The 16,875-nt window shown below is 52.9% G+C and overlaps 2 protein-coding genes across 4 annotated transcripts; one reads left to right on the top strand and one right to left on the bottom strand.

Annotated features, from left to right (window-relative positions):
• Positions 1-914: 914 nt before the first annotated feature.
• On the bottom strand, positions 915-10,487 carry zhx3 (zinc fingers and homeoboxes 3). Of its 2 annotated transcripts, none has more exons than XM_027028264.2 (3): positions 10,406-10,487; positions 2,082-5,516; positions 915-1,569 (listed from the first exon to the last, which is right to left on the bottom strand). In XM_027028264.2, exons 2-3 carry the CDS (start codon positions 5,341-5,343, stop codon positions 1,559-1,561), a joined length of 3,273 nt encoding a protein of 1,090 aa, XP_026884065.2. In that variant the 5' UTR covers positions 5,344-5,516; positions 10,406-10,487; the 3' UTR covers positions 915-1,558. The 2 variants fall into 2 exon arrangements, with proteins under 2 accessions (XP_026884065.2, XP_026884064.2); XM_027028263.2 differs by having other exon boundaries at positions 10,192-10,485.
• Positions 7,193-16,858, top strand: rab5if (RAB5 interacting factor). 2 transcript variants are annotated; one of them, XM_035522363.1, is made up of 4 exons: positions 7,193-7,314; positions 14,862-14,965; positions 15,225-15,354; positions 16,265-16,858. In XM_035522363.1, exons 1-4 carry the CDS (start codon positions 7,228-7,230, stop codon positions 16,304-16,306), a joined length of 363 nt encoding a protein of 120 aa, XP_035378256.1. In that variant the 5' UTR covers positions 7,193-7,227; the 3' UTR covers positions 16,307-16,858. The 2 variants fall into 2 exon arrangements, with proteins under 2 accessions (XP_035378256.1, XP_026884067.2); XM_027028266.2 differs by lacking the exon at positions 7,193-7,314 and adding an exon at positions 11,524-11,791.
• Positions 16,859-16,875: the final 17 nt, after the last annotated feature.

Genomic DNA, 16,875 nt, shown 5'->3' with positions numbered 1-16,875 from the left:
AAAAAAAATAATTAAAAAAATAATATATATATATATATATATATATATATATATATATATATATATATATATATATATATATATATATATATATATATATATAAATTTTAGTTTAACTCCCATGCATCACTATGCTATGTGTTAGTTTAGGCGATGCTAGAATGTTCTCTGGAGTTCACCTTTGACCTGTTTTGGTTCTGAGTGCAGAAGAGTTTTGGGAACACTTGTAGGAAGGGGCAGGGTTGCAGGCCCCAGATCTCTACAGGTTTCCGTAACTGGTTATTTTTATTGCATCCAGTGTGATGTTTCTCACGCTGAGCAAGGAATGCTGGGAAAAGGGTCCAGTAATAACAGCGGGTTGACTCTCCCAGTCTCATCGCGCCGAACCTACAGCCGGGAACCGCCAACGGTTCTTTTGTGCAATATGAATTTGCGTAATCTTGCGTAATCAGAGTTCCAGACAGTCCGGTTCCAGACGTGCAGGCTTCCTCGACGTTTTAGTCACAAAGGAAGTGGGAAAGTTGTAGTCCCCGCCCACCAGTACCAACTCTTATGCCCTCTCGGCCGGCGCATGCGCTGACCCCCGACCCTTGCTGCGTACCAGTCCTACTTCTAGCATGTCTCTGTGTGTCCCGGTGTGGGGGCGCGCACACGCACGCATATTAAGGAGAAACCCCTTGTTGGACATGTATGCCTTTTTAAAACTTTGTTTCAGACATCACTGTTTGTTATCAGTGCTCTTATTTACAAACAAAGCCTTTTTCTGTAATGTGCCTATGCTATACTGGGAGGAAAGTATACATTTTCATTTTGCCTTTCATATGAAACATATTCAAACCTGAGAATTAAATAAAGTAACTATTCAACGACGATGAGCTGGCTGAAAATCTCTCAACGGAGCGCTGTGCCACCACACGTTTGTTACATTTTCATTTATTCTGCAAATATGTGTAAAAATGATACAACAGTCCTAGGAGCTTGAAACAAACAGCATCTGTTTTTGTTTTAGTACAAGATGACGATACTTTAACTGTAGAGTACAGATAAGCATCTCCCGGACCCCTGTGGCCCTCCGGGACTTATCAACAAGAAAAGAAAAGGGCTCCACAGTGAGCTGTGCAGTGTGAAAATCGTACCTCGAATCTACCAAATGTTTACCGGGAAACACACTCCCCTCTACGTCACTTCCTGTCCAGCAGTTCGAGTCGGAGGACGGCCGGCCTGGCCGAGGTCGCCGCTCGCCTCTCGAAATCTCAGCTGCTTCTCTCTTTGGAACAGAAATCCCTTTGCTTCTTGCCCTCCCAACCCCCCAAAAAACCCCCAAAACAAAGCCCAGTCTGGCTGGAGTAGTGACACAGGTGAGCGTCCCCTGCGTACCCCTGCTTCTCAGCCTGGGTAACCCCAAGGCGCTGAAGGCATGATGTGCCCGCGGCGTCCTCTGATGATACTGTCGCAATCACATCTGCCATTTACACAGAACTCGGACGCGACGCGCCCACCTGTGCTGTAGATCCCACAGGTGCCGCGACTTTCCCACCTCTCGATCACACGCAGTCCTTCAGTCACGCCCTGGAACACACACACACACACACACACACACGTTATGATAGGACTCCCTCAGTCATTTTGCCCCAGTTATAAAGCGATAACGCAGGTACACAACACACATGAACCGCGCCAGACAGATCAGTAACATGCCAACACTTAAAAGTAAAGTTACAGTTGTGTATGATTAAAATGGAAACAAGTTTTGGATTTAAATGAACATTAATAAAGCATAAAAAAAAAAAAAAACTCCGTATGAGGTGAAGTCCTGTTCCTGCTGCCTCTGAGCCCACCGAACCTGAGCGCGAACTGGTTTAAACTGGTTTACCCACTCCTGACGAACCTTTTTTTCTTTACTGAGGTTATATCACCCTTGCTCACATGATTCTCCCAACTGAATGCAAGGCAAAAGTACAAGCAGTAATAATGTAAACAGACCCTGACGAGCAGGTTTCAAAATGCTGTTTAACTTCTGTGTTCAATGTCCCATCATTTTCACACAGCATAACCCAATGACCACAACAGACGGGCCTCACCTTGCTTCTCACTGGTAGCTGCGTGTGCAGCTGTCTTCTCCGCGGTCTGATCTCCTGCAGCAACGTTGCTCTGGTTCGCCTTCACATCCGTGTCTTCCTGCTGTGCTGATTTTTGGGACGCTTTGCCCTTGGCGACCGAGGACACGGCCTTGGTCTCTGTGGCTTCCGTTTCGTCGGGCTTTCTGCTCCCTGTCGGCGGGGGCCCTTTCGCTCGTCTGGCGAACCACCTCCTGACCAGCTCCTCACCCAGGCCGCTAGCCGTGGCCAGCTCCTCCACCTGCTCCTCGGCGAGCTTGCCGTGCGCCTCCAAGTGCTCGCGGAGGGGAGCGACGTCCGCGTTCGCAAAGTCCTCCTCGTCCACCATGGACTGGTAGCTCTCGAGCCACTTCAGCTGACCGTTCTTGAGGACGTAGCGGCAGTCCCCAAACCAGCGCACCACCTCGGGGCGGGGGAGGCCGGTCCTGGCGATCAGCTCGTTGTACAGCGCGCTGCTGGGCCAGTGGGTGCGTGCGAAGGCCTGCTTCAGCAGGTGGAGCTGCTCCGGTGTCTTCTTACCTCGGTACGGTGCCTGAGACAGGAGCGGCGGAGGAACCTTCGGTGTCTCTGGGGTCGTCTGGGGTCCTTCGCCTTTTCCGTTGGACTCGGTGACTTTGAGCATTTTGAGGTTGATCTTTATTGGGTTCACCTTCGGCTCTGTTCCGGACACGTCGTCCTTGTGTTTCTCATCTTTCAGCTGCTGCTGCGTTTCCGAGGACGACGATTCCTCATCACCTCGGCTCCCCTCTGCTGTCTCCTTAAACGCGTCTTTCCTCCCGTTTTCGCTCGCTCCCTCTTCCTCGTCTAGCTGCTCCTCCTCCTCCCGCTCGGCCCTTTCCAGCTCTTCCTTTTTCTTCTCCGCGGCCACCCTCTTCCGTCGCTCGGCAAACCAGCCGTGGATCTCGCGCCGAGTCATTTTGGTCTCGGCCCGTAGCCTGTCCACCTCTTCCCCGGATGGGTCGGGGTTCTGGCCGAAGCTGGCCTCCAGGGCGCGGACCTGGTGCGGCTCCCTCTCTTTGTAACGGATCGCCGTGAAGTCCGGCGAGGGTGGCCGAGGGGGACGCCGCGTCGGCGTGGGCGGAGTCGTCTGCTGCTGCTGCTGCCGCGGAGGGCTCAGGGGCATCTGTTGGGGTGTCCGGGGCCTCTCCGATATCACGGCACTGTCTGGAAGCTCGGCGGCAGGGGCGGAAGAGAACGCACAGCTCCCGGCGGAACTGCCGGTGGTCTGACCGCCGGTGCTCGACCTTGCGCCCTTGAGGTTGCGGAAATGGTATCGGCGGTCGCTGAACCACTTCCTCACCTCCCGCACGGTCAGGCCGGTGAGGCTCGTGAGCCGGTCCACCTCCTCTTGATTGGGGAACTGGCTGACGAGGAAACTCTCCTTTAAGGCGGACAGCTGCTCTTGGGACTTTTTGGCCTTGTAAAAGCTGGGGTCCAGGAAGCTGGTGGTGGGGAGGGTGCGCGAGTTGGCAGAGGCTGGCGACGGGCTGTCCGCCTTGCTGGGGATGCAGCCAATGGTTGCCAGGGCGCCGGCTGGGCTAGTGATGACCGTACCGCCGGGACTGGCGTTACCGCCGCGCTTGGTGTCGTCACCGGTACCTTTAGCGTCGGTGCCGCCGTCTGTGCTACACTTTGAAATGTTGCTTTTAAGGTTAGTGCTGTTTTTGTTGCCATTTACTGCTTTGATGATGTTGTTGTTGTTGCTAGGCACGCTGACTTTACTATTGCTGTTGCCGCTGACGCTGATCACACTCGCGGGGGTGCTGACGCTACTGATGACGCTGCTCGTGCTGCTGCTGCTAGCGCCGTTGCTAACGGCGAAGTTGGCGCTGTTGCTGCTCCCGACGGCACCCACCACCACGCCGAGCCCCTTATCGGCCATCAGGGCGGCGGCAGGCTTCGCCTGCATCGGGGGCTTGGCGGCGGCCTGGGGCTTGGGCGTCAGAGCCAGGGCCACGGGGGTGCTGCCCACCTGAATCCCGTTAGCCATCATGGGCTGGGTGACTATCACCCCTCCTTGGCCAACCAGGCTTCCCTGCAAAATGTGAGGGATGCCGGGGGTCCCCAGCGAGGCCGGCAGGACGGCGATGGTCTGCTGGGCGGTGCCGTGGTGCGGCTGGCGCTGCTGTGCGCCAGCAGGGGGCGCCGTCTGTATGATGGTGTTGAACATCTTCCGGCGGGCGTCCTCTATCTCCTCCGGGGACCAGCTGATTCCTTGCTTAAGCCTCTGCGCTGTAAACCAGATTTTTATTTGCTCCTCTGGGTACTTGGTGACCACGGTCAGGTAGCACAGCTCTGCCTTGGTGGGGTAGGGGAACTTGCTGAAGGAGGTCTTCAGGAAGCTGCTGCTGTCCATGGACGCGTTGTAAGTGGGAATGCTGCTGAGCGGAATCATCACCTTTGGCAGATTCTTGGAGCCTGACGAGGACGAGGACAGCGTGAGGGACGATGACTGCTGGTTGAGACTCCTGTTCTGAACCACGGAGACCACCTGCGTGATGGCCGTCTTCAGCATGGGCAAAGCCCCAGAGCCGTTGACGATCTGGATGGCGGAAGGCAGGCTGACTTTGCTTGCCGCTCCGTTGTGAACAATCGTGGGGACGTGAGTGACCGTCACTGGCGGAGAGTCTATCGACTCCGCCTGCTTGGCAGCCTCGTCCGTGGCAGCGTGGGAAACTACGATCCTCTTGGGTTCCGACTTACCTTTCAGCATTTTCATGATTGGCGTTTTTGTAATGGAGATCTCCGAATCTTTGGCGCTGGTGCTTTCACCAGGGCCCACGACCAGGTTCTGCTCCACCGTGACCTTCCGGTCTTTCTTCTTTAGCTGGAGCGTGGTGGTCAGCGTGCTCGGGTGCACGCGAGCGTTGTGCAAGGCCAGGCCTTCGAACTTGGCCGCGCTCACCCCGCAGTCTGCGCAGAAGAAGGATGGATCCGAGCGGAACTCCGGGTGCCCGCTGTAGACGTGGTCCAGGAAGAGGTTCAGGTCCTGGGTCTCAAAACGGCAGGGCCTGCAGACGTAGGTGCCGGTGTCTTTGTTCACGTCGCCTGTGTCCTGTCCGGAGGACTCTCCCAGACCGTGGAAGCCCTTTCCGACGCCCTCGTCCTTGGAGAAGCTGCAGTCTCTGGACGAGGGCGAGTCGCAGCCCTGCTCGACGTCCTCGTGCAGGTGCAGCGTCTTCACGGGGATCATGCATGGGACTGTGGACTTCCGCTTGCTAGCCATGGCTCTTGATAAGGTAACTCCACTGAAATTCCTTTACCTGACTTGGACTCCACCCTTATAGTCTGTCTGTGGACAGGAAGTTGGCGTGGAACATGACGGTCAGTCCACGATGACTATTTGTCCTCTTTTTTGTTTTGTTTTTTGAACGGGTTGTGTTTAAGGCATCACAAAATCTGCAAGTGAAGAAAAAAGGTTTGTTAGCAGTTGCGTGACAAGACGATGTCCCAGTTTGCATTGATTCTGAGCTAAAAACACTGATGTAACTGAATCACTGACGAAACAGAACTAGCTGCAAATAAAGTGATGAGACCGAGTGGATCACTGGGTTCTGCTGACGTGATGCAAACAGCAGACCTGCGCTGAGGCGGAGTGGCACCTCTCACGTCTCCAGCGCCAGGTTTCCAAGGAGCCGTTTACCAAGTGCTCGCAACCTGCCAAATGTCTGAAGGAACAGCGGCCCCGAGACAGAACCGCTTCTCGGCCAGGATTCAAACCCTACGAGCTGGGAGAAGACGCCTGTAGCGTGTAGAGAAAACGCGGACAGCCGGTTACGGAAGACACCTCACTACGTCCTATTTTTTTCCCCTGGCACTAGAGAAGATGCTGATTGGTCCACTGCTCAGAGAGTTTGATGGTCACAGACCCTTCCCCCCCCCCCATCGCTGCTGACCTTGGACGGACTCGCCTGACGCGCGTCGTCTTCCCGTAAAAAGGATGAACACACGCACACTTCATGACCAGAGTTCAAACTGCACTCGCACTTCTACCTTTTAAAAAAGCTGAAAGTCCCGCTGTACTGCTCTGTCTCAGACCTCAGGGCAGTCTAGGCCTGCCAAAGCCAATAATGACCTGTACACAGGTCACAGTTCCCTGCCAGTGACCTGAACGACCTGTATGTAGGTCATGGCTCTCTGTTTAAGGCTGAAATGATTCTGAATTTCAAACACTCATTCACCGTGATTTTAGCCAAATGAGCGTAAAGCCGTGTCTCCAGCCTCTCTTCCCAAATGAACGCCTGCAGTCCTGAGTGTGTTGATGGAGAAAAGGGAGAAAGATTCCTTCTGCTAAGGGGCTACTCGTTTACGGATCTGTTCAGAGATGACCGGCTGATGCCACTAGGGTGACCTCCGCGCTGGGGGGCTGGTGGTAAAGACGTCACAATTAAGCACCGACGCACCACATCACACACGCTGCCAGACGGACCTGGGTGACGTCTCTGCAAGCAGCAACCAGCTCCACACCCCAGCCACGCTTCCGGAAAACCTTGATGGCCATTCCTCCTCCGTTCCTCACCAACTACTACAGATTCCCTCTGATCTCTTTAAGTAGTGTTTATAACCCCCCAAAAAAGATCCAGCACTGTGGAAGGAAGACGAAGACCCCCCTCCCTCCCTCCCTCCCTCCCTCCAGCACCCAGACGGACGTGACCTTTTTCTGGGCCGAGCTGCTAGCGTGCCGCTCGGTTCTGCATGACGGGGCAAGCTTCTGCCAAGAGTGCAGGGTCACATGACCGACACAAAGGGTTTGTGGAGTGGGCAGAGCCCACCATTCGTCACGTGGTCCGGGCCCGGGGGGGGGGTGGTGAGGAATGGGGGCTGGGCCGCCGTGAACGAGGGAACGAGCGCGTGTGCGTGTTTGTGCGCACGAGCGCGAATGTGTCGGGGGGGGGGGCGCTTGTGAACAAGTAGTAGAAGCAGAGAGGTGTTTTTGCAAGGAATTTTCTGCCCTGTTACCCCACCACACCCACTCCCCCTCCCCCCATCTAACAATCACATGGTCCCACCCTCCCCCACTGCCTCTCTGCCTCCCTCCCTCCCTCCCTCCCTCCCCCCGCACTCTCTTCCTCTCCTCTGGCACACTCTGAAGCTTCTGGAATGTTCCACCATGTCCTGTTCAGTCAGCAGCCAACCTGAGTCCCTGCGTGCTCGTCGGCTGGGCCCCGGGGGAAGGCAGCAGCCGCTCGGCTCCCAGGTACGAACGGCCCTCGCGCGCCGCCGGGACGCCTTCCAGCTCCCGTAACCGGACGCCCCGCATCTCGCATTCCGAGTCACCGCCGACGCGCCGCACGTCCTTCGTGAAACTCGCGTCTGTCCCCGGCTCGAAACAGCCCGCTGCGTGTTCTGCCCCAGTCTGTCTGAGTCACTGGCGAATTCTCCTCTGACTCATGAGGTTTCCAGAAAGACACGCAAGTCCAGCAGAACGCCAGCGGCGGAGACATCGTCGAGCCCGCCGACGCTGGTTAAGGGCGAGAAAAGACTAAACAAACTGCACGTAGGGTTCTGGACGGGGACAAACGCGGAGGCGTAAGGCCTGTTTAGGGAGATTCTCCACGATGTAGTCGTGTGGTGTGTCTCCCCTCGCCGTGCGGGCTCAACCCTTCACGGTACTGGGCTACGCTTGCCGTGCTGGGTTACACCCCCCCCCACCCTCGCCGTGCTCGGTTACACCCCCCCCCCACGTCTGTCTATTTTAGGGTCACAGCACAATCGGGGCAGACCCCTCAAAATAGTGCGTGTGCACGTTCATTCTCCACGCTTGAAAACTCCCTCCAGATGGACAGGGTCTGGGGTGGCCACTTTCTCTGTCCGTTTCTCTCTCACACACACACACACACACACACACACACACGCACGCGCGTCTGATTGTAGCACCCCTCCCCCACTCTGCCTCCCTTCAACAAGTTCGGCCCAGTCTGCCGGGAGACAGGTCGGCTACACCACTGGTGTGTTACTATCCCCATGGCAACCGGCCACCCTCAACCCCCCAGGCGCGCGCGCGCGAGCACACACACACACACACACACACACACACACACACACACACACACACACCCACACCCCCTTCAGTTCCTGGCTTTCACTGGCTTGGTTTTTCCGCAAGTGCTTGCGAGTGGAGATCTCGCCCTGCTTTAGTTTCCGAGCTCAGCGTCCACGTCTGAGGCTCCTAGGTGTGGGCGTCCCGCCCAGCCGCGTCGAGTCCGATGCGCACACGGACCTGCTCGCAACCTGGGCACGCGCGTGTTTGTCTCTGGGCGTACAGGTCCAACTAAGTGTGTATTTCCTTACTTCTATAAACACCTCGGGGCCGTTACCGTAGGAGACGAACAGCCCGGTTCCGGGGCTTGAGGAGGCTGTGCCGCGGTGTGACGGTTACGCGTGCGAGTCGAGCTGGCCGAGCGTTAGGTTCCAGATTAACTTCAGACCGCGGTTTGGCTTTTGGAAGGCGCGCGATGGGGCTACCGGTCAGCTGGGACCAGCACGTAAGGTGTTAAAGATCCGCTAGAAAGTAGAGGAGAGGAAAGATGGTGGAACTGCACGGACGCCGCTGTCCCACCTAAAATGGCCGACATCACCGTGTCTTACCCAGCGCCGGCTCCCACTGACCAGAAAAGAAACCGCCAGCGCACACACACACACAGACACGCCAGCCCAGGCTCGACCCGCGCACACACACACACACACACACGCCAGCCCAGGCTCGACCCGCGCACACACACAGACACGCCAGCCCAGGCTCGACCCGCGCACACACACACACACACACACACACACACACACACACACACACACACACACACACACACACACCAGCCCAGGCTCGTCCCGCGCTCACGGCCTGCTCTCTGGGCCTCAGTCGGGGACCGTTCGGAGATTTGCGACCATTCTCTCTGGACTGTGGAATAAAAAGTGTCACACAAAAAACTACACAACACAAACATACAAAAGCAGTGATGGTCTAAGAGTTGCATTCTTCACATTTATTGTGATGGTTCGTTAAATTGACTGATTTCACATTTTTATAAGTCATACTTCGTGTCACACGGAACAGTTTAAAAACAAATCAGTTTCTCAGCAGACAACTTTGGGGCAATAAACACACACACCTCAAATGTCATAAGGCCCCAGGCTGCCAGTCACTGGTGAGGTGAGCGATCCCTCACAACATTAAACATCCAGCCCATGCGCTGGAGTTTTAATGCAGAACGCTTCATTAACGCGCCGGTCCTGCCCAGCAGGGACACCAAGTCCAGCAGCCCTACATACACACACACTTTCAGATAGACTAACTTTTTTTTTAAACTCACAGATGCAGCACTTAATGGCATATTAGGAAAAAATGAAGCAAACCTCACGGGGCCGCTCCCCAACGGTGATGTTTAACTTCACGTTTACCGTAACACACACCACATGCACAAGTCTGGCCCTTCACGTCACTGCGCTTGGCTGGGAACGTTATGACTGATCACCGAAGATGCGTTTATTCTAGGGACGCAAGACCGGCAGTCTCGTTTTGTTATCAACTAACGCAAACTTCACTCGCTCTTTTACGGACGTAAACACTTCCATCATCCGCAGCCTCGTGCACTGGGCTCGTAGACCCAGACTCCCGAAGTAACTCGAGCGGTTTTTTTTTTCTTCTTCCAAGCAACAGTGAGCGCTCTTCACCTCCCGCTCCGCGCAGGAGCCGTGAAAACACGCCACGGCCACTGCGCGGAATATGTGCTCCCGGTGCACGCGCAAAAAGCAGCGCTACACCGAGAGCACGGGCCCGTCCGTTCAGCGAAACGCCGACGCAACTTTCGACGTCGCGAAAGTGTTGCTGGCGCGGAACGCCCCGGCCGAACAGTCCCGCAGCGACCCGGCACGAGAAGCCAGACCAGACCCCAAAAACTAGACTCGCGCCCCCCCACCTACTGTCGCCATTTTGCACAGGACGCTGCGTGCAGCCGTACAAACCGCCGCCGCCTGCCGCATCAGCGGCATCGCACGCTCGCAGGCGCAACTTTGCGCCACAACCGCGCGGACACGTCGTGTCGGATGCTGGCCCAAACACTTAAACGCAACTTACCGCGCACTCGATCCGGGGCGCGCGTCACAAACACGCCAGAGAGACGGTCCGCTCCGCGACACAGCACACGCCCAGAAACCACGCGAGCCCGGGGCGGCGGGGAGCTGAGCGCGCCGCGGCTGCGAGATGCGACAAAAAGGGGGCCCTCGCGCTCCTGTTTATTCGGACCGATCTCGGTTGAAAGAGAGGGGAAAAGAAACCACGACGCACGTACCCGGGGGAAGGGCACGTGACCGGAGCGTCACTGCCTACCGAAGCCCTGATCAACGCGAGCTCGTGAAGCGGCTCCGGAGGGGTACGTTAGCGCGAGGCACGTTTGGAGCGTAGCACGGAGCCTTCGGTCTGCACCCTAAAACCAAGGAGGCGTCGTTAGTGGGGGTGTGCAGGCCGCGCGGGGCTCTCGCGGGGCTCTCGCGCAGGCACGGGCAGGCGTGCGTCACGTAAAAGCACCGTGCTTCTAATTGATAACGTAGGGCGCGCGAGTTTGTGTGTTTGTATGTCATTTTAGCGGTTGTGTGTCCCGAAGACATTAATTCACATGACATAGATTTTGTGTCGCAGAAACACACGTGTAATCTGTGTAAGATACAACACAGAAATAAAGGCTGACTGTGTTAGTAATCCCAGCTCTACATGAAAGGCCCCCCCGTTATCGCGGAGACCGTGTGGAAAGGTGGGCTACCACGGTGGTCTTAGCAGCATGAGCCAAAAGGGACATTTGGACGTTTAGGTCAAAAATAATATAATTTAAGGATAGTAGAGCATCACTGATGCTCAGACATAGTGACACCATTCATTCATCCATTTGTGTTGCTCACTATCCGTTGTAAATATAGCTGTTATTGATTTTAGCAGATGGTCATTTAAAAATGCAAAAATGAACTATAAATGAACTGGTTCGTCTAGCAGTCTGTCCTCTGCGGGTAGGCCTGCTACTGTGGTATGGAGATTTATTATGTGAGCTGCTACAGACCCACACACAAGAAAAGAAGAAAACACGTTAACAGTCCAGCATAACGACAGCACACTGAACTCATGTTAGCCGGCTGAGCACACAGGAACGTCCACCACTATGTGTGTAGTGTTTCAGGCTGCTAGAATTGTGGATTATGCTGAAACACTGTTTTAAAATATGCAGTGTTTGTTTGTTTTTGTGCGACGGAAACGTTCCCTCACTCACACACGAATCAGCGTCATGCTGCAGCACTCACTGGCGACCTGCAGAGGGCGCGCTCGTCCTCTCAGCGCTAACACGCAAGCGCCTGATTGGCGGAGAGTGCAGACGTCGCACTCGCTGATTGGACGCTACGGCAGGGTCGAGACCCCTGCGCACATGCGCAGTCGGCGGACCGCTAGCGGCGTCGCTGTTAGGTGTCAGCAGTGTCTCGTGCTGGCTCGGTAGTTCACGGTCCGCTGAGGGACGTTAACGTTACGTGACGCCGTTATTAACGGGGAGACGCGTTTGTTAACGGAGGATTCGTACGTGTGGAGGATGACTAACGGCTCTAAGAGGAAAGAAGACGCGCACGAAGCCAACGGGGGTGCGAGACCGTCCTCGTGGAGCAAGGCGCTCAGCGGAAAATCCGTGTGGCACGAGAAGGTTAGTGGCTGGCTCTCCGGTTAGCGCGAGAGGGTCCGTAGGATAGCCGTGTCTCCGGTTAGCGCGAGAGGGTCCGTAGGTTAGCCGGGTCTCCGGTTAGCGCGAGAGGGTCCGCAGGTTAGCCGGGTCTCCGGTTAGCGCGAGAGGGTCCGCAGGTTAGCCGGGTCTCCGGTTAGCGCGAGAGGGTCCGCAGGTTAGCCGGGTCTCCGGTTAGCGCGAGAGGGTCCGTAGGTTAGCCGTGTCTCCGGTTAGCGCGAGAGGGTCCGCAGGTTAGCCGGGTCTCCGGTTAGCGCGAGAGGGTCCGCAGGTTAGCCGGGTCTCCGGTTAGCGCGAGAGGGTCCGCAGGTTAGCCGGGTCTCCGGTTAGCGCGAGAGGGTCCGCAGGTTAGCCGGGTCTCCGGTTAGCGCGAGAGGGTCCGCAGGTTAGCCGTGTCTCCGGTTAGCGCGAGAGGGTCCGCAGGTTAGCCGTGTCTCCGGTTAGCGCGAGAGGGTCCGCAGGTTAGCCGTGTCTCCGGTTAGCGCGAGAGGGTCCGCAGGTTAGCCGTGTCTCCGGTTAGCGCGAGAGGGTCCGCAGGTTAGCCGGGTCTCCGGTTAGCGCGAGAGGGTCCGCAGGTTAGCCGGGTCTCCGGTTAGCGCGAGAGGGTCCGCAGGTTAGCCGTGTCTCCGGTTAGCGCGAGAGGGTCCGCAGGTTAGCCGTGTCTCCGGTTAGTGCGAGAGGGTCCGCAGGTTAGCCGGGTCTCCGGTAGCACACCGACACTGCTGCGATAGTCCCTTAAGAGAGCTTCATAGGATCCATTGCGACGTTCAGTCGTTATTTTTGGTCTCAAACTCTGTGTGTCACGGCACCTCGCTGGCTGGGTTAGTTAATATGGGTTATTTGAGGTAATCTGGGTCAACTGAGTTATTTGAGGTAATCTGGGTCATCTGTGTTGTCTAATTTTGTACCACTGGCTCGGTAATGTTACCTGCCAATGCGTTCAAGTGAAGTTGCGAGATCCTGACGGATTTAAACTGGGAATCTCCCGTGACTGTTATCACAGGAGTGCTTCGTTTTAGACCTGCTAACTAACTGATTAGTTAATTGGTTCAGCTGTGCTCTCCTGATTTGTTTATCCCTAGATCTCCTTTACCGAGCTAGCGATGGCTACCAGTCCTGCTTCGGATCATGTAGCTGACCTACCTGACATAGCTGACCTAGTTAATCTAACCTATCTGATCTACCTGACCTGACCTACAGTGCATCCGGAAAGTATTCACAGCGCTTCACTTTTTCCACATGTTATGTTACAGTCTCAAAATTCTACACACAATACCCCACACAATAATGACAAAGTGAAAAAAGTTTGTTTGGAATTTTTGAAAGTTTATTAAAAATACCCCCCCCAAAGAATTACATTTACTTAAGTATTCACAGCCTTTGCTCAATACTTTGTTGACGCACCTTTGGCAGCAATTACAGTCGCAAGTCTTTCTGATTATGATGCTACAAGCTTGGCACACCTATTTTTGGGCAGTTTCTCCCATTCTTCTTTGCAGAACCTCTCAAGCTCCATCAGGTTGGATGGGGAGCGTTGGGGCACAGCCATTTTCAGATCTCTCCAGAGATGTTCAATCGGGTTCAAGTCTGGGCTCTGGCTGGGCCACTAAAGAACATTCACGTAGTGGTCCCGAACTGTGTGCTTAGGGTCGTTGTCCTGTTGGAAGATGAACCTTCGCTCCAGTCTGATGTCCAGAGCACTCTGGAGCAGGTTTTCTTCAAGGATGTCTCTGTAGATTGCTGCATTCACCTTTCCCTCGACCCTGACTAGTCTCCCAGTTCCTGCTGCTGAAAAACAACCCCACAGCATGATGCTGCCACCAGCATGCTTCACTGTATTGGCCAGGTGACGAGTGGTGCCTGGTTTCCTCCAGACATGACGCTTGGCAGTCAGGCCAAAGAGTTCAATGTTTGTTTCATCAGACCAGGGAATTTTGTTTCTCATGGTCTGAGAGTCCTTCAGGTGCCTTTTGACAAACTCCAAGCTGGCTCTCATGCCTTTTACTGAGGAGTGGCTTCTGTCTGGCCACTCTACCATACAGGCCTGATTGGTGGAGTGCTGCAGAAATGGTTGTCTTTCTGGAAGGTTCTCCTCTCTCCACAGAGCAATGCTGAAGCTCTGTCAGAGTGACCCTTGTGTTTTGTTCACCTCCCTGACTAAGGCCCCTCTACCCCAATCACTCAGATTGGCCGGGCGGCCAGCTCTAGGAAGAGTCCTGGTGGTTCCAAACGTCTTCCATTTATGGATGATGGAGGCCACTGTGCTCACTGGGATCTTCAATGCTGCAGAAGTTTTTCTGTACCCTTCCCCTGATCTGTGCCGCGATACAATCCTGTCTCGGAGGTCTACAGACAATTCCTTGGATGACTTGGTTTGTGTGCTGACATGTACTGTCAACTATGGGACCTTATACAGACAGGTGCGTGCCTTTCCAAATCGTGTCCAATCAACTGGATTTATCACAGGTGGACTCCAGTCAAGTTGTCGATACAACTGAAGGATGATCAGTGGAAACAGGATGCACCTCAAGTGTCATGGCAAAGGCCGTGAATGCTTATGTACATGTGATTTATTTTTTTTAATTTTTAATCAATTTGCAACAATTCCAAACAAACCTTTTTCACTTTGTCATTGTAGGGTATTGTGTTTTTGAGGGGAAAAATGAATTTAATCCATTTTGGAATAAGGCTGTAACAGCGCTGTGAATACTTTCCAGATGCACTGTAGCTGACCTAGCCTAGCTGACCTAGCTAAACTGCCAATATTAGTCCATGAAATCTGACGTGCTGTCAGGTCTGCTATAACCTAAGTTGGAGTAAACGGGTGTGTGCGTGCTCTGTGTGGAGAGTGTCGTTTCACAGTAAGTCTTGGGAAAACATTTAGTAACTGAAGCTAATTTACTTTAAGTTCAAACTGCTGTTTAAAAAATTATGCCATTTATCTTGTGAACTGAAGTTTTAATCAGGACTGTCGTTTTCCCCAATGCCTTCACGTTGCCCGTGTTAACTGCGATGAATGACGTTCTCTTTGCAGGATGAGTTTTTAGACGTTGTCTACTGGTTCCGACAAATCATCGCTGTTGTTCTCGGAGTCATATGGGGCGTTGCGCCGCTGAAGGGATTCCTTGGCATTGCCATGTGGGTATCCGTCCTGAAAATAACCGTCATACTGTTGTGATGACCGCTGTAATTAATAAAAATGCACACCAATAATCTGGAAAGTCTGGCGTTCATGGCCCGCGAAGATTTTTTTCTGATTCATCAGGTGACTCGTTTGTATTTCAGCCATTTGCAATCGGTATTGAAAGGGGCAGTATCATGATGACCATTAACAATTGATATGCCGCCCAGAAACAAAGTGAGCGCTGGGGTTTGACTGTTTTTGTGTGTCTTGCAGATTCTGCATCATCAACGCGGGCGTGCTGTATGTTTACTTCAGCAGTTTCCAACAGGTGGATGAGGAGGAATATGGGGGCATGTGGGAGCTCACCAAAGAAGGCTTCATGACCTCCTTCGCGTTATTCCTGGTAACCGTGTATCTTCTCTGTTAATGGCTGACGGCCGTGAGGATTTTGCTCTGCCAGGGTGTCAGTAGCTTGGCAGTTTAACGGAGCATTTTGGTGCTTACCGTAATGGTCATATTTTTAAAAATGTCACAAAATGTATACAAATGTCTTCGTATTTAATGGCAACCTTTGTTTGCTGGGTTGTTTGACTTCATCCATGAAAAGAGAGTTTTTCCTGAGATGTTCTGCAGCCTTAAAGGGATAACAGAACTGTTAGTGTACCGAAAACAAACAAAAGGGGTTGAAACCGTATCAAAACGTGCAAATGCACAATCGCTCCTTTCTTCTGAGGGTCTGTGAGATGCTACCGCTGGTTTTCTGAGTCAAACTCAGTGTCTTGTAGTGGTTGTCGATTAATTGCAGAATTCTTTTTGCAGACACGTGCAATTTTTTAGTTCTGAAATAAAGCTCCAAAATTGAATCAGCCCTTGACCAAGTTTTGAGTTAACCGTTTTTGCTAGATTGCTTACAACAGCACTGTAGTCAAACCCCATACGTCATCTCCGTCGTGCATGTGGTGATATGACTGTCATTTGTCTTAGTGGACACACTTATTTGGTTCTGTTTAATAAGAACTGGAATGTATGTTGGTTGATTTGACACTGATTCACAATGTTTGTTTATTTTTTGTGGTTTCAGATAATATGTAATAAACTGTGCATTTTGGGTGATAAATTCATGTTGCATAATATATGCATTTGTCATATAAGTGGAAGTATACTGTAGAGTTATGTGATTAATCTATTTTCAACTATATTTAGAGACATTTTCTTTAGTACCTTATTCAGTTTTTCGTAACACTTTTCTATATTGTTTCTTGTATGACTTTCTCTCAGCATGTCACACTGCTGCTATGACTGGTGTGTTTCAGGTGGTGTGGATCATATTCTACACAGCGCTACACTATGACTGAGAGCCTGAAGAGAATCCGTTCAGAAGCACGATGAACGTTTCATTTAAAATGGGAGGCTGGAATCGGCAGCGTCTCTAGGTTACCAGCGACATGTCAGGACCTTGGGGCTGAAGTGCGTTATGGGTAAACCGACAGACTTCTGATCCATGGGTCATGAGTATTAAGATAAAACAATCCACTGCACTGCCAGGTTTCATGAGTCAATGTTTTTACTTCTGCATTTTTTCCCTTGAAATTAACTTACATTTTGTTTCTTATTTCACTCCTAAATCAAATACTTACCTGATGTTCTGGTGTAATTAAGGCATGTGTAAATTCTGTATAGTTTCCGTTTTATCACAGCTGCAGTGAAGTGATTTTGTATTTTGTCCTTCCTCCAATGTGATTGTACTTCTCAGTATTTTATAGCGTATTATCAGAAGTGCGCATCTCCTCGGCAGTGTGTAGTACTCCACCTGGTACACGGGCGGAGGAGACGCTGTATGTTCTGGTTGGGTTTTTCTGAGGAGTCCAATTAAAATGCGGGCTTTGCCAGCCCTGGCTTTTCCAACAGACGTGGCATTGGTTTT

This window comes from Electrophorus electricus, chromosome 24 (assembly GCF_013358815.1).
Source record: "Electrophorus electricus isolate fEleEle1 chromosome 24, fEleEle1.pri, whole genome shotgun sequence".
In the NCBI taxonomy this organism is placed as follows: domain Eukaryota; kingdom Metazoa; phylum Chordata; class Actinopteri; order Gymnotiformes; family Gymnotidae; genus Electrophorus; species Electrophorus electricus.
This window is presented reverse-complemented; position numbering and strand designations above follow the sequence as displayed.